The 25,756-nt window shown below is 59.2% G+C and overlaps 2 protein-coding genes across 5 annotated transcripts in view; both read right to left on the bottom strand.

Annotated features, from left to right (window-relative positions):
* Nucleotides 1-16,680, bottom strand: part of NAP1L4 (nucleosome assembly protein 1 like 4) — a 33,521-nt gene extending 16,841 nt beyond the window's left edge. Inside the window, exons 1-8 of one of the 4 annotated variants that reach the window (XM_037156336.2) lie at nucleotides 16,598-16,650; nucleotides 14,019-14,160; nucleotides 7,810-7,840; nucleotides 6,778-6,836; nucleotides 4,185-4,284; nucleotides 2,249-2,390; nucleotides 1,923-2,009; nucleotides 543-674 (exon numbers count right to left, since the gene is read on the bottom strand). In XM_037156336.2, the coding sequence (XP_037012231.2) occupies nucleotides 543-674; nucleotides 1,923-2,009; nucleotides 2,249-2,390; nucleotides 4,185-4,284; nucleotides 6,778-6,836; nucleotides 7,810-7,823 (534 nt within the window). In that variant the 5' untranslated portion in view covers nucleotides 7,824-7,840; nucleotides 14,019-14,160; nucleotides 16,598-16,650. Of the gene's footprint in view, nucleotides 1-542; nucleotides 675-1,922; nucleotides 2,010-2,248; nucleotides 2,391-4,184; nucleotides 4,285-6,777; nucleotides 6,837-7,809; nucleotides 7,841-7,954; nucleotides 8,803-14,018; nucleotides 14,161-16,597 lie in introns of those variants that run through there. The other 3 variants (XM_037156335.2, XM_037156333.2, XM_037156334.2) reach the window with 3 other exon arrangements.
* Nucleotides 16,681-23,311: 6,631 nt separating this feature from the next.
* The window catches only part of CARS1 (cysteinyl-tRNA synthetase 1), a 33,899-nt gene continuing 31,454 nt past the window's right edge, over nucleotides 23,312-25,756 (bottom strand). The window contains exons 20-22 of the mRNA XM_037156344.2: nucleotides 24,491-24,550; nucleotides 24,052-24,135; nucleotides 23,312-23,555 (exon numbers count right to left, since the gene is read on the bottom strand). Coding sequence (XP_037012239.2) covers nucleotides 23,421-23,555; nucleotides 24,052-24,135; nucleotides 24,491-24,550 — 279 coding nt within the window. The 3' untranslated portion in view covers nucleotides 23,312-23,420. The remainder of the gene's footprint in view (nucleotides 23,556-24,051; nucleotides 24,136-24,490; nucleotides 24,551-25,756) is intronic.

Below are 25,756 nucleotides of genomic sequence, written 5' to 3'. Positions count from 1 at the left end.
CGCAGAGGTGTGGGGAGAACGAGTGGCGCCCCACTGGAGAGGGCCCAAGGGCGCCACTGCCCTCAGAACCAAGGGGGTGCAGGGGCCAAGCGCCATGGCCACCCCCAGGTCACTAGCCAGCACCAAGGGCTGGTCACCCCGGCAAGTCACCTGCTAGCACCAATAAGTCCCCATCACTGAAAGCCCGCCACCATGCGCTGTGGACCCCAACCAGCAGCACGGGCATCACCCAGGGCACGTCAGAAACACAGCCCTCAGGCCCCAGCCAGGCCCACGGACTCAGAACCTGCGTGTCCCTGGGAAGGGCACTACTACTGAGGTCCGGGACAACCTGTCCTGTGAGTCTGTCTGTCTGCTCCGCTGTGTGGGGACTTCCCACCCCTGGGGCACACAGAACCCCAGCTCTTTTGAGACACATGTTTTAGAGGTGGCCCCAGTTTGGAAGGAGATCGAGACCACTCCTGAGTGGGGAGCACAGCGAGAGCCTCTCCACCCGCAGGGGATGCCCCGAGCGCCTGCGAGCCCCAGGCTGGCATGCTCACCTGGACCAGCTCGCTCAGCATGTCCACGTTTCTGAAGATGGTGAACCAGAACTCCGGAACGCCTCTGGGGCTGGGCTCCTCCGCGGCTGTGGCCTCTTTGTCTGCTATGACGACTTTATTTTTCACGTCCCCCTGAAGATCACAGGTGCAGAACAGAACACTCACCACAAAGCAATGCAGTGGCAGTCTCGTGGCTTAACTCGGGCGCCCACTTCTGAATCCCACACAGACTGCCGCCACAAACCCATGGCCTTGGACTCGGCATCTCCAGGACCACCGAGCAGGTCACGATTTCAAGTGTTTCTGGGGACAAAGCACTCAAAGCCCCCACACAGACGCAACCTCGTGATGTAACTTAAACTGGCGGGAAGACTGAGACGCGGTCCGAGGAACGGCTGTGCGCGCAGCAGGCTCTGCGAGGTGTCCATCCGGGGACCGTGGCCCAGCTCCACACGCAGCCCCGGGGGTCACCGCACCCAGATGCCCACCAGACAGAGGCACCGTGCGAACATGAGGGTGGGGACCAGAACGGCTCGGTGGCAATGTAGAGATGCCGGGGCCCCAGGGAAGGAGGTGAGGCCAGCACTGCACGAGGCCAGGGGAGAGAGGGCGTGCTCCGTCATGGGGGCCTGGCAAGGAAGCAAGCCCCGGGCTACATAAACCAGCAGAGGCAGCTTGTTCCTGAGCAGTGAGGGTCTGGCCCCAACCACAATGACCCGTAAGCCCGGCTCCAGCCAGCCCAGGCCCTACGTATCTTCCAGACCAAAAACACACACTTCAAGAAACCCCTGAAGTGTCGGTTCACAAACCAGAAGCTCGTCGTCTCCCCAGAACCAATCCAGGCTGACGGAGGGAACTTCCTGGGACACTCTGCGGCAGTGGAATGGGACTATTCGCCAGAAAAGGCCATGAGCAGGTGACAGGGCATGTCGCCAAAAGGAGCCCTGACTCACTGACTTCGAGTGGTGACAGGCACTCTGGCAGGATGTACCCCCCCCCACCCCCGCTGGCAGGTGACCACCACCCGGACACGTGACTAAGACCCCCCACAAATGTGTTACTAGTCCCCACTCACGCGACACGCCCCCACGCCCCCGCACTCTGTGGAGGGCCGAGCTGGGGGCAGGGTGGCCAGCTCGCTGCAGTGACTGACGTATGCAGTGAGGCGCTGGGCCGCCAGCTGGCTGCTCAGTGTGCGTCCACAAAGACCTCTGAACACCCGACTGGGGCGGGGGTGGGGTGGGGGGTGGGCGTAGCACCTACTGCCGTCTGCCCCTTTCTCTGTGAAGCTGCACCGGTCACCGAGAGAGGTTTCATACTCCTACCAGTGTTGAAACAACAGGCTTTGCACTAGGTAAAAACAACACCACGCCAACTTACGGCCAATTTGTCCTCCTCTTCATTCTCGCTGTGCCACTCCGATTCCGAGTCTGTCGGCTCGACGTCACCAGTGACGAACTCCCTTCTCTGAGTGAGAGCGAGAGCTTCTTAGAGTTAAGTCACTCAGAAAGGCAAGAGTCAAGGCCACAGGTCCGTAAACGTCTATGAAAGGACTATGAACACTGAAGGCTCCTATCATTTATTCTAAGACTCAAAGTCAAAAAGAGCTTAAGAAGTAACCCTCACTGATTTACTGCGTAAACCCGGATGCTTCACCTCAAGGAAGGCTGGGAGGTAGCCTCAGGGTCGCGAACAGCGCTGCCCACCTTGTCGAAGAGAGGCTGGTACAGCGCCGCGTACTTCCTCTCCAGGTCATGGACCTCTTCGTAGAACTTGGCCTCTATGTGAGCGCACTTCACCTGAAGTTGTTTCAGCGCATTGATTCTTCTTTTTACCGCTTTGGGTAAACTAAAGGGGGAGTTTAAAAAAAAAGCTACGTTTCGTTAAAATAAATTAAGGTTAACATAGAATGACATCCTTACTGTGAAAGAGCTAATTGTTAAGAAACGGACACGTGCTCCAATAGAGGGAAAAGGCGGGGGGGGGGGGGCCGAGGAGACAGTTAACAAAATAAAAATAAACATGGAAGAAAGTCTATCTCATAAAACACCCAGAAGAATGTGGTTAGAGGAACCCCCGTCTCTCCTTACTAAGTGAGCGATTACAAAAGGAGCCAGCCCAGCCCGGCGAGGCAGAGAGCAGGGCAGCCCGGGCCTCGCTCTCTGAGAAGCAGTGAGAGAGGAAGACAGCCCTTCGGCCCCGGCACGCACCCCCCTCCGCCTTGAGGACGCAGCCCCAGGGAGCAACCAGGCATCGGTGTGCAGAAACACCTGCAGGACCTGTCTCCCTGCATCCCACGCCCTGGGGGGCTCTGGCAGACACCCCGAGGGAGCCCCCAAAATGGGCCGCTCTCTTCTGCTGTCAGGCAACCGGGGCCTCTCCCTGCCTTCCCACTTTCTAGGCTCTAAATACACTGTCATTTGCGAGCATCACTCTTGTAAATTAGAAGAGAAAACACTTTCAGCCTTTGCTCACAATCTGCAAGGCAGAGCAGGTCCTTGGGCTCCACCGCAGACCAGACCAGACCCCCACCCCACTGGCAGCCCAGCCCCTCCCTGAGCCCCCCGCCACTCGGACTGAGTCCTCAGGGCGGAGTGTGCAGTGCACACACAGCCTCTATGCTGGGTCTGTCACACCCAAGGCCACCTCAGGGTGGATGCTGTTCAGAACCCAACAACCATGCCCCTGGGACTCAGGCTAGGGAGGAGAATACGGCGCAGCAGAGCAAGAACCCAACAGAACAGTCACAGGCTGGCACCTGCGCTGTTTCTCTGCACTAGTCACACGCCTTGAAATTTCCTAAAAATGTTTTCAAGTCCTCCTGGTGGGGTTCAAGTCACAAAGGGTTCTAAGCCAAACCAGATGTGGCTGTGCTCCAGCTGTCCTGAGTCAGCCGCAGTGACAGCGCCGGCCCCTCCGACAGATGCTTCAGGTGCAGGGCACCCACCCCACAAACCCCAGCCCCCCACCCAGCTTCCAAAGCAGAGAACTGGGAACCACGGCCACTGGCACTACTGCCGACTTCTCCAGAGTCGCCTCCAGAAGAGTCCTCCACCCAAGGCAAAGAGATCCCAGTGCCCCCCGCCCCACTGTAACAGCCTTGGAACACAGAGCCCCACGTGGGCAACCAGAGAGGGGAATGTTCAGAGACTGAGCCGCACCGACTGTGGGGGGAGGCCCAGCAGCAGCCCCTCCCTTACAGGAGGAGGACAGCAGGGCCGGGAAAGGGCCGCCCAGGAGCCTGCTCGAGTTTGTGCTGCAGCCTCGAGGGGAAACCACAGGGGAGGGGCCCTCGGCTGGCCCGAGGCCACCAGGAAGAGAAAGCGCTTTGCCCTCCCCAGTTCATCTTCCTCGCCACCTCTTCCTGGTGCCACCCCACTCAGGCTGGGCAAGGTTCTCTCACATGGCCACCAGATGGCGCCGTGCGCTCACCTGCCAAGGACCCCCACCAGCTGCCTTCTCCCCATCCGTGTGGGTCCCTCCCTCCACCAGACTCCAAATCCAAGTAAGCTCATCTGGAGCCCAGGGCCCTGCTCAGCAGGCAGCGCTGCTGAATGAAAAACACAGTTTCTATTCTAAGGAAGTTGTTTTTCCTTCTTTATTCCTTAAAGTCCCACCCCGTCTCACCCACAGCACACTTACGTCTCGATGTAGCTGGAAGGAGTGTGGGAGACACTGTCGAGGCGCTCCTGCAAGGCTGCCAGGACCTGAGGGTTCTGCATCACCTGGTCCGTGAGCGTCTCTGTTCAGAGTTTAAAAAAAAAAATGCAGGGCGCTACCAGATGTGCCCACCCCAGAGCAGCCAAGAGCTGGGGTCACCAACTCACAACGACTCGGCCGTGCTCACCTACTGTAATTTCTAAATACAGCAAAGTGGCTTGTAAAGACGTGTTTTGAAGAATATTTAAAATATATTTTACAGGCGTGGGATATTCCCTGTTAATCACCTGCGTGGGTGGTTAGAACCTACTGAAAGGTACCAAGACTTTTGGGTCTCACCTTGGCTGGTTAAGCCCCAAATCTCCAACCGAGGACACCATCACTTCCTATCATCTTGCCCCCCGTACCCCATCCCACGGTGGGGCCCAGCACTTAGCCAGCAAAGCCCCAGCTCTCACCGGTCCCCTGCTGGCCAGACTGCCGAGTGCCCTGTGGGCCACCTCCACCTCCTGCCCAAACCCACCTCCCACACAGGTGTGTCCTGACCAGCCCCTCGCAGAAGTCGCTTGTCTCCTCTGCCACGCTGCCTGTACAGCCCACACTCAAGACACCAGCAGAAAGCAGTGTATGTCCTTCCGCCCCACTCTCACCATGGAGCTGGCAGCACCTGGCCCACAGCACTGACTCAGTGTCTGCAGGCCTGCCCCCCCCCCGCCCCAGCCCCCCAGCCACAAAGGCAGCCCAGACCTGGCACTGGCAAGCACTCTTTTAAACCAGGAGAGACCAGCACTGCGAAGCACCGTGTTGAATGTACGCAAGCGGTACATACAAAACTGGGTCCTACACGTGGCCACACCCACCCCTCTAGCTCTGGCCACAGCAAGGCCTAAAAACAATGACACCTGGCACCTACGTTTCGGTTTTTAACTCTCTCCACTAATAAACACAGGGCCCCTTCAGTAACTAAGAGCACCCAGGTATAAAGCAAGGCAAGTTCGAGGGAAGACAGCGGAGCGTCCCTCGTGCCACAAAGCTACTGAGAAAGGCATGGAGAACTGACAGGGTGTGGCCAAAGGACGCAGAGGCCAGCCCGGAGGGCCCCGCAGTCACTCGGGACAATTCACACACCGAAACAAGTAAGGGTGGCCACTGATAAACAAGTAACCTGTGTCTCCACAGCAACACTGAGTGACAGGTCTGCAGCAGTGGCCACATGCGGCCGGGTTGTCAGATTTTGAACGGCCGCCTTTGCCGCACCAACCAGGGTCACCCCTGGCTCAGTGAGGATCGCCAGTGGGTGCTGAGCCACTGGGTTCGAGTCTGATGGAGGACGGGGAGTCCCAGATTACTTAGTAAGAGGGTCCTTAGCACAGCCCAGCATGGCAGACGTGGTCCCGAGGGAGTCGTCAAGCCCGGGGCCTTCCCACTGTACCAGGTCGCGGCAGGCGTGGTGGGCGTGTGGAGTGTGTACCCTGAGTCTGACACGGAGACCACCAGACCCACCCCTCTGTGGACACCGCACATGACAGCCGACCCCGAGGCCTGCTGCCTGAGGGGCAAGAAGGTGGGGGGTGGGGTGCCCCACACAGGAGTCAGATAGAGTCACACTCGACACACGCTTGCCACTAGTCCTGGGTTTGGGCGCAGTGCAGACCCACTGAGAAGGGGCAACACAGACGGGACTGCGCGTGTGACCCCACTCAGGTTACACTTCTTGGCAGTGGTCACGAGGGTTCACCCCAGTCTCAGAAGTTCACGCTGAACCGTTTCAGGGGCTCTCTGAGCCGGTACATGTATGACTCGCTTTCGAAGAAGTTCAGAGACAGAAAAGCACAGTCAGACTTGAAAATGGAGGGAGGAAGCACATCCGTGAGTCGGTGGGCGAAGGATGCTGCTGGGACGTGGGCAGGCAGTCAGGGGAAGAGAAGGCACCGACGCAAAGACTGGTCACTGGTCAGTCCACATGGGCACCAAATGACCACAGAGTCCGCATTTCCTAAGGTAAAAAAATTTCATCCCGGCCCTGGCTGCTGTGGCGCAGTGGATTGAGCACAGGCCTGTGAAGCAAAGGGCCGCTAGTTCGATTCCTAGTCAGGGCATACGCCTGGGTTTCGGGCCAGGTCCCCAATAGGGGGCCCATGAGAGGCAACCACACATTGATGTTTCTCTCCCTCTCTCCTTCCCCTCTAAAGATTAAAAAAAAAAAAAAATTCATCCCTGGCTGGCGTGGCTCGGTGGATTGAGCACCAGCCTGTGAACCACAGGGCCACCAGTTCGATTACCAGTCAGGACATACACCTGGGTTGCAGGCCAGGTCCCCAGCCCGGGGGGGGGGGGACGCGCGATGTGAGAGGCAACCAGACATTGATGTTTCTCCCCTGCTCTTTCTGCCTTCCTTCCCCTCTCTAAGCATAAATAAAACTAAAAAAATTAAAACAAACTACTGATTTTCGTTTTAATTAGTCTAAATTTCCTAAAGGCTTTAACTCTGGCACGGTAATAAATGGCTCCAGAGCAGGAGGCCCCCCGCCTGTGTGCAAACACTCCACCCACCCACCCCAGGGCGGGGACTGACCTGTGGCACTCGGGGCTCTCCCGGCCTCCAGGGAATCTGACGGGGCTCCATCTGAAAAGCTGAAACAGTGCCGAACACGTGTTACTGTAAAGAAAGCTCCGAGGACGAGTGCTCAGGGCAGTCTTACGTAACCGCCAGCAGGCGTCTCAGTACTGACTCCACACGGTTACAGGGGAGACTTTGTTCCGAAACGCCCGACCACTTACCAACCCCACCACCTCCCACCCCCCCATGCCACTCTTCGCAGTTTTAATTTCCAACCTGGAGCCCTGGCTGGTGTGGCTCAGTGGACTGAGCTCCGGCCTGGGAAGCAAAGGGTCATGGGTTCGATTCCCAGTCAGGGCACATGCCTGGGTGGAGGACCAGGTCCCCAGTTGGGGGCACACAAGAGACAACTGACTAATGTTTCCCTCTCACACTGATGTTTCTTCTCTCTTTTTCCCTTCCTCTCTAAAAGTAAAGAACTAAAATCTTAAAAAAAAAAAAAAAAACTTCTACCTGTAACCCTAGAAAAAAATATGCTCCCAGCTCTCAAACCAAACCCACCAACCAACCCACACGGTGCGGAGGGCTGCTGACCACAGCAGAGCCCACTTCCCGGGGTGGGGGTGGGGGCAGTGCCCGCAGCAGCCCCGTGAGCGGGCCACACAGCGCCACACGCGCCTCCGCCTCATACCCGGCCTCTGCTCTCAGAGAGGCCCGCCCGCCGCACACCACGTCAGCGCCGTAGGGCACAACCCAGCGGGGCCTTCGGCGCGAGCACAGCGCAGACCATGCCCTGGGCCACGGGGTACAGGATGTGAGGTGGTGTCGGGTCGGTCACAGGGCTTCACCCGGTGGTGCTCCAGACATCGGCCTCGGCGTCTGAGACGCGTGCCCGTGGGAGCGGTTCTCGAAGGGGCTCGAGTACACAGGGAAATGGGGAGAGAGGGCACCGCTGGCTGGAGCACCTGAGATGCTTGTACAATGAAGCTTACCTGTTGCTCAACAACTAAAACCGAAACTCCAATAAACAAAGTCCATTTGGCTTACCTGTTATCTGCCATCTGAATGTTTTTATCTCCTAGAAATTAAAGAAGAGTTGTAACAATTAACATCACTGAACAATCACAAACAAAAACAAATTGGAAACTGCATCCTTTTACCAGCACTCCGCACACGGACACGATCTACTTACTAGGAGGGGCGGGGCACCGTCTGGGAAGACGGGCCTGTCGGAGGCCGCAGAGCTGTGCACCTGGACACATACACTGGTCAGAACTCATCAAATTACACACTTGGGACCTGTACACTTGAGTGTGAGTACACTTTACTCATTAAAAAATTCTCTTGTTGGTACTAAAGTGACAAGACTTGGGAATAAAACCCACCCACTCTAATTAGCCTTATCTTTAAGTTTTAGTGACAGGAATGTGTATTTGTGCAAGACCCATTACTTTAGAGCAATTCAGAGCACTCAGTGGTGGGTGCACCGTTGGGGGCTTGCTCTGCACACTCATTCTGACACAGCGGGTGCAGCCATATGTGGGAACATGCAACACACTCTGCGTTACCCCTCTTTCACAAGACCGGTAACTTATCTCCTATCTCCGCTTGGGCGACTTACACCTACAAACATTAGAGCTGGGTTCTGGAATGAATACTTTTTAGAAAGCTCCTGACAATGAAATTTCAGAACCCACCTAAATGCATAGAGCCCTTAAATGAAAAACACAGTGAAGCCTTCCTAAAGGAGGTTCTTCACCTTGGACACAGCAAATGACCCTTGGAGTCTCTCGGAAGGTTCATTATAGGCTGACCACCGGTCAGTCTCATTGGTGGGTGCTTGAGCGTCGCCCAACCCCCTCAATCACAACGCTTTCAGGTAAAACAAACCCTTTGTATTCAATAAAAACAGCTTCAACTGGAAATGATCTGCAACCGTCTTGTATTTAACTCAGCCACATTTTCCCTAGGTAACTCTGTTTCAAAATACAACATGTGAATTGCTTTTAAAGTCCAAAACATTACACTATCTTTTTCAGGAAGCTAAATGAGTTAAGGGAGCAGATGAAAACCATCCGAACAAAAAAAACGCAACAAGTAAACAAATACTACATCGGCTGGGCTGACCATGCCCGGCACAGGGCCCAAGTTAGAGCAGGGCCCCAGTGGGCTTTCCAGGGTCCCCTGTGCCTCCCCCACTCCAGGCTCGCCCCCAGGAACCCCAGTCCCCACACCTTCTGGCCCTGCCTCCGCACGCTTACTCCCAGCTCACACTGCCCCGCAGGGACAAGCAGGGACGAGCAGGGACCTGCGGTCACGGGGTTCCCAAGCACACGGTCTGCTCCTCCACAGAAACGCAGAGTGCAAGGCAATTTGATGTGTGCAGAGCAGATATACTTCCCACTGATGGGCCGTTAAACACCGCGGGTTTCCCCTCTCATGATGGGGTGTCTATGTCACCCCAAGTCACTCTTATTTACGACAGCAGCAAGACTGCTGGGTCGGAGGTATGGATATTTACACACCAGCCCCAGCTATAACCCGGACACCTAATTAAAGCTCTCCACAGTCTAACCCAGGGGTCCCCGAGCCCTGGGCTGTAGACCAGCATCGGTCTGTGGCCTGTTACAAACCTGGCCACGTAGCAGGTCAGCAGCAGCGAAGAAGCTTCCCTCAAATTACTGCCTCCTGTATCCCTGCCCCCACCCCAGCCCAGTCCATGGAAAACTTGTCTTCCCAGAAACCAGTCCTGGTGCCACAAAGGCAGGGGTCCAGTGTCTCACACACCTGCCCACAGCACCCCCGCCCCCCCGCGTCAGCCCTGCCAACACTGACTGCTAAGAGAAGGCACTGCTCTCTTGGGGCAACGCCACTGCCAGCTCAACAGACAGACTCCGGAGTTCACCACTTGACCAACAACCATCAAGCCGTACACCTACTCCTACCACCTCCTGTGCCAGCAAGGGGCCTCTGTAGCAGCGCCTGACTACACTTTACACTCAGCGCTCACCCATGGAGGGAGTGCCCCCAGAGCACAGGGGAGGACTCGAAGGCTGGAAAAGAGGAGCCGCCGGAGCCAAGGCCACCTTGGCCAGTAAGACGCAAACGTGGGTCTCTGCCCACCTACAGTATTGGTGGTGAGCGGAGGTGAGCTCTGCTCCCAGAGACAGTGCACTCGAGAACAAGAGAGGGGCTGCAGTTTGGAACAGGCAACTGGGCTAGGACCACTGCTTTCTTTTCGTCAGGATTTTATATTTTATTTATTTATTTTCAGGCAGAGAAAGGGAGGGGGAAATAGAGGGAGCGAAACATCAATGTGTGGTGCCTCTCACACACACCCCCGCCCCCAGACCTGGCCTGCAACCCAGGCATGTGCCCAGACTGGGAATTGAACTGGCAACCTTTCAGTTCGCAGGCCAGTGCTCAATCCACTGAGCCACCCCTGCCAGGGCTTGGACCACTGCTTTTATGGGCAGAGTGCGAAAAGGGAACACCTAAGCAAGGACCACGAGGCAGTCCGCTGGCTCACAAGTGGGGAGAGGTTCTGGGCGGTGCTCACTGGTCAGAGAACGTCTCCCTCTTCTGTACACCAGGCACTCACAAGACACCAGTCTCCGGTCTAAGCTTCATCTCTCCGAGTGTGCATGTGTGAGACCCTCCATTTCACACCCTCGCTCCGCCTTAGACTAAAATCCACACACTTCACACCCAGACCCTCCAACCTTCCCGTCACCACCACCCACTTTACCCCCTGCAGCCACTTCCCCCTGCTCCACTCAGGACCGGGGACAACAGCTGACATCTCTGATCTCTGTCGGGGCCGGGCCAGAACCCTCAGGCCAGTGGCGTCCCAAGACACCCCCTGCCAAGATGCAGCGTGAACGCTCCTCCCAGCCCAGATCACAGTTGGTCCAGGGCCCGAAGCCACGTCTGGCACAGCCAGAATCTGCCAAACGACTCAGCACCTACGGCCAGTCCCAGGCCAGAGAGGCTTGCTCCCCTTCCCTTGTGCTGACACCGCTCCAGTCCAACGGGTCCCCACTGCCACAGTCCGCTAAGCAGTGCCCATCTGTGTGAAGGCACGTGCTACTTTCTCAACCCCACTGTTGGTGACATTATGGCAAAAGTTAAATTAAGCCAGACACAACATTCTCAAAAAAATAAAAAAGCTAAATCAAGGACAGAGAGAAAACAAGAGAACGAGTTTCAGGAACGGGAGAACAGCAGCAAGCCCAGCACACACCGTCTGGAGCAGAGCAGACCCACAATAAACCACCTGCTTGTGACCCGGGTTTCAGTCCCGTCTCCACCGTCTCTTGGGCGTGTGGTCTCGGGTCAATGCCCATGATCTAAAGGCAGAACTACACACGTAAAGTGCTGTGCCCAGTGCGCGGCCCACCTGGGTCTCTTTCTATGCTCGTAACTGCCTCGAGCTCATGGAGCGTCACATCTCTCGCTTCACACGAAACCGGCTCCAACCCTGCTCCCTCTACCTGAGGAGAACAACACGGGGTGACATCACAAACGAGACAGGTTCTCTCAGTCAGGTCTCAGCAACACAGGGTGGGGTGGGAGGCGGAAAAGGCAACCAAGTTAAATATGAAATGGACACTAGGCAACAGAATGTTCTAAAATTCCCAAAGGAGGCAGAAGCAGGCTCCCGCACGAGCCTGCAGTGCTAAGTGTTCACTGGCAGGCACACGTACATGACTGCAGACGCAGGTTTGGTTTCTTTTATACAAGATTACTCACAATCCTACTGACAGTTAACTCGCTTTTACCCAAACAATAAACCTCTTTTCATGGGGAAATTTTTAAATTTTTTGCAGCAAATTATCCAACATAACGTTAAATTCTTAATTTTAAACTGAAAACATCTAGTCTATAGGTTAGAGTAATTGTATTACTTTAAATCGGGCCACTTTTTTTTTAGAAGGGTTTTTTTTTTTAAGATTTTTAAAATTGCCCTGGCTGGTGTGGCTCAGTGGATTGAGCATGAGCCTGCGAACCTTGCGGTAGCGGCTCGATTCCCAGTCAGGGCACATGCCTGGGTTGCAGGCCAGTTCCCAGTGGGGGACACATGAGAGGCAACCATGCATTGATGTTTCTCTCCCTCTCTTTCTCCTTCCCTTCTCCTCTCTCTGAAAATAAATAAATAAAATATTTTAAAAAAAGATTTTTAAAATTTATCATTAGAGGGGAAGGCAAGGAGAGAAACAACAATGCAATGTATGGTTGCCTCTCGTGTGTCCCCCACTGGGAACTGGCCTGCAACCCAGGCATGTGCCCTGACTGGGAATTGAACCATGATCTTCTGGTTCACAGGCCCACGCTCAATCCACTGAGCCACACCAGCTAGGGCCTCACTTTTGAGAGTAGCTGTGAGCTGGGAATATAACCCAAATGTTTTCGCCTTTATCAGTCTGAAGTTGAAGGTCCTCAAGGCCATGAGATAAGCGAATGAGGACCCTAAATGGAATCCATGTTTCCAGGAGAATGTAGAATCCCGTTAGAGCCTGTAATTCCTAACAATCAGGGCGGGGCCACATAAACCCTGCAGCACAATCTCTGGGTTCAGTGTGAAGGACAGCGCTCTTACCCTGGCAACCTGAGCACACTCGTCGGCCCCCGGGGCCAGGTTCAAACCTCCAGCAGCACTGCCCAGGTCAGCTGAGGACCACATCAGAAGGGACAGAGGAGCCACCTGTTCTAAGAAGGAGCCAGGATCCCCCCGCAGGACGCCCCACGCCTCCACTCAGAACACCTGGCCAATCCACACAGCCCTGGACAGCCCTCTCCTCCCCTGCCCTGCTCTCATCGGCAGAGTCTTTACCTGCCCCACCGCCACATTCCTTAGCATCAGAAGACAATCGGGTGGAAATCAATATGCCAGAAGGTAAGTGGAAACAAGTGTGGAAACCAGATTGCTCAGACAAGTTTCCAAAGCAGTGGCGAGAATTCTTGCTGAACAACAAACCCTCCCCTTGCACCTGTGATCTCTTACCAACTAAACAAAGAGGGGCCCAGGCTCTAGACTCACACAAGACAGACCTGAGATGATGCTCACGCTGACTTCAATCATATGTAACGACTGAGAATCCAAATCATACCTGCCTCCTTCTTTAGGCATTTATCAAAAATTTTAATTTAGCCCTGGCTGGTGTGGCTCAGTGGACTAAGCACCAGCTCGTGAACCAAAAGGTCACCATTTGACTCCCAGTCAGGGCACGCACCTGGGTGGTGGGCCAGGTCCCCAGTAGGGGGTGAGTGAGAGGCAACCACACACATTGATGTTTCTCTCCCTCCCTTCTGTCTCTAAAAATAAATAAATAAACTTTAAAAAAATTATAATTAAGAAAAATTACATGTGTTTACAGACATTAACTAAGACTGGCAACTAGTTAGCTGACACAGTCACATGCTGGGTATGAGAGCACTGGTTTGCTTGTATGGAACTACTGCTCACCACGGGCTAAGAACAGAACGGACGGTCGGCTATGCCTGCCTCACCCTGAAGTGCAAGAAGCCCCACCGGGGCAGGAGCCTGTGCGCTTGCTCAGCGCAGCGATCCCTGTGCCCAGCATGGGCCTCAGCAGGAGACAGTGGCCAGGCATTTGCTCACTCATCTGTTCATCCGCTCACTGACGCCGAGTGACAGCCCATGTGCTGCCCACGTGCTACCTGTGTGCGGCCAGGCTCCTCCCAAGCAGTTTTAAGACACAGAGGAAGCCATCCCTGCTTACAAGACCGAGAAAGAATGGGCAGTCTTTTCAGAAACCTGCTGGAGGCCAAGCCCTGTTTTTAGGAAGAAATCAAGGACTTATTCCCTTTCCTTGACCAAAACACTATTTTTACTGAAGGCACGGCAGTTCTTCACTGGCTACAGCTCCAACTTCCTCCTCTGCTCCCTGCAACTCGCTAGCACACGACTGACAAGGCAAACATCTCACCTTTTTCTTAACACAGACAAGAGTTCAAGACCTCGCTGCCCCGTCTGCACGGCTTCCCCTCTCCACCGTTTAAACCTGCAACCCCAAGCCCTATGACCTCTCTCTACGTTACCTCTCAAAAGCACCTACACAATCCAACCTGTCTGTCGCTGGGGAGAGGAAGGTCTTCTGACTCGAGGCGTGACGGCCTGGCGCCTAGAACCAGTGCACGGACGTGCCCGGGACTGCCTACTTCGCTGTAACCAAGGAAACAAGGAATGTTTTAAATCGGAATACAACTGCATTCTTAAAACCTGTCCACGTAACTGCGTCAGGTGTAGAGGTGGTGTTTCTACCATGAAACCATTAAAGAGACCCTCTCGCTTCTGGCTTCTTCAGGCTTTGGGTTGTAATAACGAAACGCACGGGCAGGAAGCACACTTCAGCCGCAGGAGCTGGCAGAGCCGACCTGTAAGGAGAAATGCGAGGCTGCACACGATCAGGACCAAAGGTAAAGACCACAAAGTGACCTTCCGTAGTTTTCTTACTACAAAAATGCACTGCCTCTCCAGTTACTAAACGCTCAGGAAACTTAAAGTTCAATGGCAAACTTCCAGTTTTCTCGGAAGAGGGCAGGGGAGAAGACCAACGGCCACCAGATGAAAATTTAAAAATCTATGCCACCACGAACTACTTCTTATAAACGTGTAACGGTCCCTCACAAAGTTTCCACTGCCCATCCCGAAGGGTTTCCCCATTTACTGTGGGTGGGCTCGTGGACACATCTCACAGCTGCAGTGTAGGGAGGCCAGAGTGGGCGAAGGCCCCCCACGAGCGATTTCCTGCAGCCAGTCCACTCCGGCGGCTCACTGCTTCTGAAGTCGCCCTGCTGGAATGTCAGCCTTTCGCACCCGATGCCTACAAACTTCTCCTCGCCGCCGCCGCACTTCCAGTGCAGGCCAGCAGCGGGCGCCCGCGCTTCTGCTCCACGTGCAGCCAGATTCCGCCTATTTCCCGCAGCTGATGGTCTCAAAACCCAACTCAAAGTACTTCATCTCTAGAAAACTGTGACCCACCCCAGCAGATAAAATCCCTAAACTCAAAATTCCACATAAGAGCCTGATAATCTAAATGGACAATTCCCAAACTACAAATACCTGTACAATTTCGGAGGCCAAACAACCCTAAAAGTATCCTTTCTAGAATTCTGTTTACTGAGGCTGTCAAACCAAAAATTATATAATCGGTTACTGAAAAGAACTTGTGTAATTTCCCCAATCACTATTCTGCACTTGTTTTGAAAAACAACGCAAAATCCAGAAGAGCATTTAGATGTTACAATGCAGAGCACAGGGGCGGATTTCAGCCAGTACTGCAGCGCTGGAGTGACGACGGCCTCACACGATTCTAAGTAATTACTTTGGGAACAATGATTATCATCGTACCTTGAAGAAGAGACCTGAAGTTCTAGTGAAAACGTCCCTAAGGAACCTGAGAAGGTCCCAGTTCCTACACCTACTTCACCTGCAGAATGAGGCCCTTCTGTCCCGCTAGCTCTTCAACGAATTGGGTTTTGAGATCGTATTTATATCGACCAACAAACAAGGTCTCTCGTCTTCACTGATGTTTTCAAACCTCGCAACAGGACAACTGTCCCTCAAAAAAGAAACAACTGTCCTAGTCCCCAAACCAGCAAACAGCTCACAAGCGGAGAAGAGTTGTTTGGGGGGCTTCCGTCTCCGGCCCAGCGGGCCCTGCAGAGGGGACCCCCGCGCACCGCCGCTGAACCTCCGGAGAATGCCCCGGCCCGACCCGCCCGCTGGGGTCCGCAACCATTTCCGGAACCCACGCAGGGACGTTTAGCGGAACCACAGGACCACGAGATGGACACGACCAACCCGCTCAGGCGTTCGCGCACAGGCTTCCGCGCGTTTACGAGCGGACACAACTCGACGGGAAAACTTTCATTCCCCGCCCCGGAGGGGGCGCAGCGGCACCCGCGGGGCAGCCACCGCTCCAGGTGTGCACAGTTACGGCCGCAGGGAGGCGGTGACTCCGGGGGACAGGCGTCCGCCCTGCCGGACCAACCCCGCACTCTAAGCACCTGAACCAGAGAACCCCCACTAGCCCGGTTTTACCGGGCCGCGCAGGACGGCGGAACCGGCGGCCCGGAGACCCGGCCTGGGGGGAGCCACGCGGCCCGAACGGCCCCCGGAGGCCGCTGCCGCGGCCTCTGAACCGGAAGACACGCAGGAAACTTTCCTTCCCGGAACGCGCCAGGGCGACTCACTCCGCCTCTGGGGAAAGCGCTACTTCTGTCTCTGGAGGCTGCTGGCGGCGGCTGCGGCCCCGCCGGCCAGCGCCCCGAGTCCGCAGCAGGGTCCTCCCTCCTCGGCCCCGGACCGCAGCCGCGAGGCACGCGCGGGCTGCCTCCTCGTAAACAGACCAACCCCCGCCCGACGGACGTCCGGAAAGGAGCCGCTGAGGTCGCGCCCCGCTCCCGCCCCCACCTCCGGGACAGCGCCAGTTCCGAAAACAAAGGCCCGCAGGCGGCTCCGCGCTCCCTGCGAGCGGAGGCCAACCCGCCGGCCCCGGCCCGCTGGAACAGCACGGGAGGGGCTCGACCGGCGACCTTAACCTTCCTGGGGACGCCGCGCGCGAACAAAGCTGATCCTGACCTTCAGGGCCGCGCCGGGGGCGGGCGGAGCGGGGAGGGACACCCGCCGCCGGCCGGGCCGCGCCGCGAGCCCGCCGCCGCCTGCCCGGCCTCGCCGCGGGCCCTTGCCGCCGCCGTTCCCTGCTCCGCCCTTGCCGCCACGGCCTCCGGAGGTATCCCCAGTCCCCGACCCTCGGTCCCGCCGGCCACCCCAGGGAGCCGTCACCCGGCTGAGATCCCGTGTCCGTACCTCACGCCTCCTGCGGCAGTAGCGGCGGCAGCAGCTTCGCTCGCTCCTGGGACTGCGCCGCCGTGGCCGCCAACAACACTGTTTCCCATTGGCCGAGCCCTCTGTCTCCGCCCTCCCCGAGGAAGGTGGGCTGCGATTGGGCTGATTCGGCGCAAGTCAACTACGCATTGGCGCCGCGGGTAACGACCAATCAGAGGCTCCTCGGGCTCAGACCCCCTGAGCCGTATGCAAATCGAGTGAGCGACTCTAGCGGAGGCGCGCGCTTGTCTAGCCCGCCCAAGATCCTTCCGCCTCTTTCAGGGATAGGGGTACGTGGAGTCCACGTGGAGGGAACCCCCACGAGCGCCCTCTTGCCGGTCCCGCGTGGGACCCCCACTCCCCTCCCACCGTTCCACTTCGGCTCCACCCCAGTAGCGCGTCGCGCTAGCTCAGGGGGCTCCTCCCCTCCCCAGGACTATGCCCGTGGGGTCCTCTCTCTCACCCCCTGCATCCCACGCACGCACTGTCTTCCACCGGGCGGTGCCAGCCCCGCGCCTTTCTGCGTCCGCGCCTGGGTGGACCCACGCGGGCCAGGGTCCCCCCCCAATCCGGGCGGGCGCGCGCAGGTGCCGCCGGGGTCCGGGTGACCTCACGGTGTGTAGAAGAGCGCTGAACTAAGACCATCTGGAAGAGGATGACAAGTGGTTTGGGAAACCGCATCCCCAGGCTACTGCTTCTGGAGGCTCGTTTCCACGCTGTCCCTGAAACTGGGGCCTTTCTTTTTGTTCACTTTCTCAGAAACTTTGCATCGGGTTGCCTTTGAAACAGTTTCTAATTTCTAGCAAAAGTGCTCCTTCCTGTCCTGTGGTGTTTACGGGGTGGGTGTGGAACCATCCGGAGGACCCTGGTTGAGGGGCTCAAGGACATAAGGTCACGGTGGCCAGGGGGCCCCAGGGCACGACCCTCAGCTCCAAGCCTCGCTGCAGAGAGACTCCTAGTTGCCTTCCTTGGATCTTAGGGTTTTTCTGTAATGATCGTGCTTCACTATCGGGTGGGGTGGGGCAGAGCTGGTGGGAAAGAGAGTATTTTCAAGTCAGGAGGTCTCTCCTATTTAATAAAGGCTCAAAACCTCTGAGGGATCCGGCCCTGCTCAGACGTTGGGGGTTGGTGTAGTCTGCACGGAGCTGGAGAAGCCCCTGTGGGAGCTGCCCCGACCCCCACTAGTGGCACTCGGGAGGTCCCTCCACCCCCCCATCCACCCCCGTGGACAGAAAGCTGGGCCTGGTCCCAGGGGGCTCCAACGAGGGTGGTGGGCTGGCTGAAGCAGTGGGGCTTTCCCTGGGTCATGTGGCCGCCCACCTTCCCAGGGATCTGGCAGGAAAGAGGGCGGCCAGGGCCACATGAGGCCTATCTGTGGGAATGTTGAGAACGATATTTTAACGCCCACAGCAAAGCGCCACAAAACAGGGGACCTTAGAAAGCACAAGAGACGTGGAATCTCACCAGCCAAGAGGCTAGGACAGAAACCTGAGGTGTTGTAGGGTTGGGCTCCCACCCAGGGCCCCAGGGGAGGGTCCTTCCAGCCTCTTCCAGCTTCTGGGGCCCCATCCCCCCAGTGTGGGTCACAGTCTTCACGTGGCCTTGTGTCTGTTTACCTGAGGACACCCCAGTCACTGCACTGGCACACATCCTAACAGCCCCGTTTTAACACCTGCAAAGACCCCGCCTCCCGATGCCCAGCACGCAGGTGCTGGGGGTGAGGGCCACACCCATCCCTGGGGGCTGCCACCCAGCACAGTGAGGCGGTCAGGTGTCCCGGCCAGCAGGCCACACAGTGGTGAACAGCGTGAGGATGCAGGCACCCCTGGGCTGGCCCCGGGCCCAGACCCCTGCTCTACCAACCCTGGCGGGATGGCTCTGGCCAAGGGCCTGTGCCTCCATCTCCTCATCTGGAACCCAGAGGCACTGGGGGCCTGCTCACTGGGGCTGGGGCAGAGTTGGAACAGCCCTGGGCCAGCAACCAGCTTGGTGCGGGTGTCAGCTATTGTGGCCAGCACAGTGAGGACAGGGGACTGACTAAATGCCTGAGGACACAGGTCAGGGGGAGGGGGTCTTGGAGCTGAGGCCCAGGCCTGTCCTTTGGTGCCTGTCCCCCAGTCCCCAGAAGTCTGTCCCATGTGCAGCTCAGCCTGCATCCCACCCCAGGCGACCCCGGCCCTGGCACCCCACCGGCCCTGGCGATCAGGATGACTGGTAGCAGCCACCACGGGGCCTACATGCTGAGCCCAAGGCTGCTCTGGGCCAGAGGGCTAACTGCTGGGTCCGCCTGTGGCCCAGACGCCGCCTGGAGAGAGGCCAGGCCTGGGAAGGTAGAGCCCACACCCTCTGGCCTGCCGCTCTGGGGATCCTATGGGTTTGGCAGGAGACCCCTTTCTGGGGATGGTGGGTGAGATCCAAGTCCTCACCCACATTTTCCCGTCATTTTGGTCCAGCCAGAGGGTAGCCTCCTCCGAGAGGCCTTCCCCGAACACTCCCTCACCCCACCACCTCCCCGCTCCGCTCCATCAGGGTGCCCCATGCAGGCTTTTCTGAGCACAGGCGCGTTCACACGATTACGTGTTGTCTGTCCCTCCCCGCCCTGTGTCCTGTCCAGCCCCACCCTTGGAAGGAAGAGTGCCAGGCAGGCTGACACCCAGGCCCAGGAGCAGTGGGCCAGCAGGGTGGGTCGGGTCGGGCACACAATCTGGGACCGAGAGCGCCGTGGAGGGTGGGAGGCAAGCAACAGTGTAGCACTCACAGAGTGGCCCGCGTCCCCGGGGGCCCCACCCCACGGGAGGTGAGCCCGGGGAAGGTGCCCGGGATGAGTTTGCACGGCAGAGATTCGGGGGAGCAGGGTGACGGCAGGTGATGCCTGGGGCAGGCTGTCCTGACTGTCCTTACCTGCAAGTGGAGGAGATGGGGGGGGTGCCAGGCAAAGTGACACTAGCGTCGCCATCCCAAGCAGTCCACCTGGGCCTGACAGTCCCTCAGATCTTGGGCCCGGGGTCGCGGATTCCCTGGCAGGAATGGGAGTATGAGCCCCACACGGCTAGCTGCGTACGGAGTGGTACCTTGGGACCTGCGAAGTGGCCTGTTCCTGTCTCAGCGAATGAGACCACAGTCCTCGCCCACCTGCGTTGTGACTGGCTTTGACCCGTGTCACAGCCTTGAATGGACGTATTTAAATGAAGATTTAAGCCATCAAATACGCATCTCTGTTAGAGAGAGGAGAACACGAGACCGGCTGTGTCTGTGGGTCCCCTGGGGCGGCTGCTCCACACCCCAGTAGCGGGCGGCTCCGTGCACAGAAGGGTGTTCTCCCCAGTCTGGATCCAGGTGTCCCAGGGCCACGCCCCCTCTGCAGGCTCCAGAGGAGGGTCGGGCCTCCCTCGTCCAGCCTCTGGGGCTCCAGGGGCCCCTCAGGCCTCAGCCGCTGTGGAGGCACGGTGTCCGTGTGCGTGTCCCCTTACAAAGGCCCCAGTCATGTGCGACTTGGGGCCCAGCCACCTCCAGCGTGACCCCTTTTCAACCTGACCACAGCTGCAGGGGCCCCACTTCCAGATAAGTCACATTGCAGGGGACAGTCTTCACCCCAGTGCGGAGCTGCTCTGGGGAATCCCGGACAGTGGCCACCCCAGTGACTCCCCTCCAGCTCTCGCTGTCCTAGGTCCTGGCCAGGCCCCCAGCCACCTGGGGCGAGATGCCCACCAGCAGCAGCATCCCACGGGCTGCCAGGGGACGTGGGCTCCCAGCATCTGGGACCTTGTGGGTGAAGGCGTCACCCCACCCTGGACCACAGGCTGCGAGGACCCGCTGAGAGGCTACTCCCCGAGCCCCACACCACGAAGCTGGTCCCCATTTTACAGGATGCCCGGAAGGCAGGAGCAGGCTTCTGTCCACCGTCAACACTTTCACTCCGGACGACGTCCTCGCCTCTGCCCCAGGCCCTTACACACACACACACACACACACACACACACACACACACACGGAGCTTCGCCGAGGTCAGGGCCTCGTTCTCTTCAGCATCTCCCTGTCTCTCCGTGGCCACAGTCCTTTCTGATTGTCCCAGCAGCAGGGGCACCAGCAGACGGGTCTCTGCTTAGCTGGGAGCCCCTGTCCTTCACGAGCTAAGGCCCCTTGTTTCCGTGGTTTGAGGTCATAGCCCCTCTTCCTGCCTGGGGGACGTCCCTGCCACCCCCACCCTCCACACTGTCCACCAGCATGCAGGCCACTTTGACCAAGCCACTCTGCTGCTCCACACCCTCTCACAGCCCCCTGCCCACCCCCGGGTTCAGAAGGGGGCAGGCGGGGCAGGTCAGTGTGTCAACAAGTCTGTGGATGCTGATGCTAAGTGCAACTGGGGCTGAGAAGCGCTGGGATCAGAACCCCCGGTGCGGGGGTCCCCAAGGCCTCTAGCCACCATGTGAGCTTTGCCTTCCCAGCATCTTCACTGCCTCTGAGCTGCCCACGGGCCACAGTCCCTGTATGTGTGTTCTCTGCAGTCTCCCCTGCCCGCCGGGGCATCCGGCCGCCCCGCCCTTGCTCGCTGCTCCTTGGCCTCCCTCGGTGCCTGTCCCTAGACTGAGCTCAGGAGTTTGGGCCTGGCCTCCTCCCCACTCCAAGGTGGCTGTGCCTCATCTCAGCGTCAGTGAATGACAGCACTGCCCCAGCCCATCAGTGTCCTGGGCGGACTGCACCGTCCCCACCCCCAGAGGAGGAAATGGAAACCCAGGATGGGAAACTACGCAGGCCCCAGGGCTTAGAAACAGCCAGACGCACCCACCTGGCCTGCAGGTAGCAGCCTGCTGAGCCCCCCAGGAGCTGGCAGGAGAGGGGGCCCCGCGATGTCCCTCCCCTGGGGGGTGCCACCCAGATCACGAGGCACGTGGAGATGCGCAGGGCCGAGCAGACCCGCAGCCGGCGGGTGTGTGGCAGTGTCTCCAGTGTTCCACGCAGGGACGCACAACTCCAAGCGGATGTGCGAACCTCGCACCCTTGGAAGGGGCGAATCTGGAGGCATCCCCAAACGGACAGGCTCTCAGATGGCCTTGCAGGGACACTCTGTCTCTCCCCCAGGAGGTTTCTGCGTGATTTGATTTTCCAGTAAGGAAGCCGACGTTTTTACAGTGGAAACATCGAACGAAGGTTCCTCTTCAGGAACAAGCCCGGCTTCTGCCTGGGAAGAGGCTCTGCGCACACAGGAGCACCGTTCGCAGGGGAACAGGTGAACTGATATCATACAGTGACGGACACTGCTGCCCTGCCTGCTGTGGGGGGTCACCCCACCTCACGGCCCCCATCCCGGCGTCCCTGGAGGCCGCCCGTGCGCCCGACCCCAGCTGTGGAATCCTGAGAACGCGGTCTCAACACAATCACACAGCAAGTGCCCGCAAGGTCGGCGCTTCGCGGGCCAGCGCAGTCCAGGCCGGCCAGCGGTCGTGTCACTCGTTTGTCCCTGTCCTTGTGTCTCAACCCCGTTTGTCTGAAAGCCTCCCTCTCGGGCACCTGATGGTCCGGGCCCCGTGGCAACCATGGCCGTCCTGCTCAGCCTCTGCGGCCAGGAAATGCCATCGTCCCCTTGGACATGGGGGTGCCTCCAGGAAGAGGACCCTGGAAGTCCGGCACTGTGACTTTGGGGCCCGAGCCCCCACAGGGTGTGCAGCGTGTCTCTCTAGGGACAGACACCGTTGAAGCTACAGGCCACCCCTGTGGGCGGGGGACAGGGGGCGGGCTGGAGGCCACCCCCAGGCAGCCCCAGGGCCGGGCGCTGTGTGCGGTCCCCTGGGTGGGAGCAGCTGACCAGCGCAGCCAGTCGGCCTGAACATGACCGTGTTGCTCCAGCCACAACGGTTCTAGTGGCTTGTCATGTCGCAGGGGGTGGCTGGAACGAGTCTGTGTCGCTGTCTGGGGGCCTGCTTTTCTTACTGGTTCACACGGAGCCTGTCCTGCTGCCTCCCAGCCACCGTGTCCCCCCAAGACTGCGGGTGCTCCCAAGAGGAGCAGAGTGCCCGGGGACAGACACGTCACGTCACACCACACAGCGCACCGCTGCCAGGGACCGAGGACGCGGGGCCCTGCCACACTCACCCACAGGGCTATTGTCACCTCCAGGCCCCCAACCTGGACGGCCACCCCACCCGGACGACGTAGCTGTCTGTCCCAGGGGAGCCGACTCAGGATCAGCTGGCTCCCTGGTTGGTGTGGAGCAGGACGGCTAAGCCTGCTACAGCCCAGGGTGTCACTCTTGACCCTAGTGAGCAAGAAGGCTCCAGTGGCTGGTGAGGGCCTGGTGACCTCAGCGGCCTGCTGTGTACAGAGTGCCCCCTCTGGACCCCAGACCCACTGCCACTGTGACCGGCGTGCTGGGCAGTGGCCAGGGCCCACCTGCTGAGCCGGCCATGGGCGGCAGCCCGAGGTGGGTGGCGGTGCCTTTACTCCTTGAGACAGGAGGCCACCCGAGCAGGCTTGGTGTGGGGAGTCTGTGGGCCCAGCGGCCTGGGCCCCCTTTTCCTGCTCCAGGCCTCCCCAGGGGCCCATACAGACAACAGCTGACCTGCCCAGGTGGGAGGGTGGGGTGCGGGGTTCCGGGGCCAGCTGAGGCAGCGCAGCTGACGGGCCCCTAGGTGGCGACCTGCTGAGCACGGGGGCCACCGGCCCGGTGATGAGCGTGGGGCAAAGACGGAGAGAGCGGCCTGGCTGTCGGGAAGACTTTATTACTGCCGTCCCTGAGCTGGTGGTGGCCCAGCCCGGGGAACAGAGTCCGGAGCCGAAGGCCCGTGAACACACTCGGACCCCGGCCGGGTCACTGGGCACCCCCGTTCTGAACCATCTGCAGGTACTCTGTGTGCAGCTTCTCCTGAGCTTCCAAGAGCTTCCTCAGCTTCTTGGCTTGTCCTTTGCTCAGCTCCTTGCCGTCCACGTCGTGTGTGGGCAGGCCCTGGGGTGGGAGCACAGGCGTCACCGAGGGTGCGGACCCCCCCGGGCCCGGGCTCCTGGCCCCGTGTGGCCACTGCTGACGGTGACATGCTGGGCCCGGCACGCAGGTTCACACGCCTGTCCCAGCTGCCAACACCAGCCAGGCTGGGGCAGCCTCCCGCCTGGGGTGAGGGCTGAGCCCCCAGCAGTTCTGACGTGGCCGGCCCAGCAGCATGGAGGAAGGGCACCCATGAGGGTCTCAGACAAAGTGAATGGCAGAATGAAGAGCCCGGGCAGTGGGCATGTCTGGCCAGCTTGGGAGGGAAAGGCTGGTAAATTCACGGGCAGTCTCGCTCTGCTCGGCTGCGGCGGTGGAGGGCGGGGCCCTGGGCGCCCCGGGCTGCAGGTGCCTCCCTTCCAGCTGCTCCCCAGACAGAAAATCCGCTCCCCAAGGGGACACGTGCTGTCACCCAATTTAATGGGTCTCACACGGCCCTGAAAAGAAAACGGGTTCTTACGTTTTCATCAAACCTGGAGTACTTGTCCTGTTCCGACAAGAACAGCTCACTGGGCGGGATCCTCATCTTGGCCAGCTTGGCCGCCTGGAAGAGACACAGGGTCGGCATACAGAGCCCACGAGGCCCCCCAGGACCACACACCCTCTCCCAGCCCAGCCCCCGGACTCAGGACTCAGAGGCTGCCCGACGGCCAAAGGGAGCCGGAGACAACTGAGCCCTGAGTGGGTGCTTTCCTGTGGGGACACTGGGCTGGTCCCAACGGGTGAAGTCTACAGATGTCGCCCGGCGCTTGCCCCCAGCACAGGGCAGCTCCCTTGGCGGGGCTGCTGTCCCGTGGGGTGTGCGGGCCTGTGAGTGGGGCCTGGGCAGGCTCCGCAAGGCACGGAGGCACAGAGAACAGAGGGTGCAAGGCTGAACCCCTGATGCACACGGGCGTTACCTCCTGTTCTTGCTTTTTCCTGGCGGCCTCCTCTTTCTTTTTCCTCCTTTCCTCCTCGACCTAGGGGACAGAGCGCAGCCCTCGGACCAGGTCTGCCCCAGGCACCCCTCTGGGTGAGAGGTGGGACAAACAAGGACCCTGCCCTGCCCCAGGGCCCGCCCACCCGCCCGGTGCACGGAGATGAGCCAGCAGGTGAGGACGGGCCCAGGCAGCGCCTCAGGCCCCTGCTCTGCACCAAGGGCACTCTCGGGGAGGCCGGAGCACAACTGGAAGGAGAGCTGGCCAGGGAGGGGCGCTGTCGGTGGCAACCAGAGGCAGCACTGCGAGGGCCTGGGGTGGACAGGACCGGAGCACAGAGGCCAGGCCGTCTCGGGGACCAGGGAAGGAGCCTGGGTTAATTCCTGGGTGAAGGGTATGGGGCAGGGGCGCTGCAGGAGGGGCTAGAGATGCACTTCCCAGCCAGCAGGCCAGGCGGCATCCCGGGGGTGAGGGTGGCCGGTCCTGCAACGAGGGGCGGGACTGGGAGCCTTGGGCCTGGGTGTGGGCCAGGAGCCTGCGGGGCTGGGTGCCCTCGGGGCGGGGAAGGGAGGTGTCCGTCGTCCGTCCCGCTGCGTGCACAGACAGGCGGCCACCGACAGGAGGCAGCGACTGGTTTGGGGAGTGGGAACCACGCACTCCCTCCCGGACGCCGTGGGCTTCAGGTGCTTCCTGGCCTGGTGGGGCTCTCAGGTGGGCAGCTGGACACAGGCTCGCTCGGGACCAGGGAGAGTCCCAAGAACAGGCACACTGGGGACCAGGGAGAGTCCCGAGAACAGGCACACTGGGGACCAGGGAGAGTCCCGAGAGAGCCAACAAGAGCCGTGGCTGCGTGTGGAGATGGGCCTGCTGGGTGGGAAGTGGGCTGGCGGGAGGGCTGGAGCTGGAAAGCTGGGGGCTCCACTCTCCCTGGAACAGGGTGTGTGTATCTGCTGGGGGGGTGTCTGGGGTGTGGTGACAAGGTGCCAGAGAGGCCCAGAGACGCTAGGACTTCCGGAGCTCCCACTGCCTGCAGCGGGGTTGCCCGGCAGGGGGCCACATCCCGGGGACTTCCTTGGGTTGTCGAGCCACTGGCAGGAAGGCTTGGCTGCCAAGGGGACACTCCCGGCAAGGCCCGGGGCCCTGCCAGGGCCTGCAGGGACAGGCACGTGGCGGGGTGGGCAAGGATAATGCAGGAGCTGTGTGCGTGCTTCTAGGGGGCGCAGCCCCGCCCCACGTCCCCTCCACGGC

This window comes from Artibeus jamaicensis, unplaced genomic scaffold, assembly GCF_021234435.1.
Source record: "Artibeus jamaicensis isolate MK-2021 breed Jamaican fruit bat unplaced genomic scaffold, CSHL_Jam_final scaffold_537, whole genome shotgun sequence".
NCBI classification, from domain to species: Eukaryota; Metazoa; Chordata; class Mammalia; order Chiroptera; family Phyllostomidae; genus Artibeus; species Artibeus jamaicensis.
Note: the sequence above shows the minus strand (reverse complement) of the source record. Positions and strands in the feature narration are given on the sequence as shown.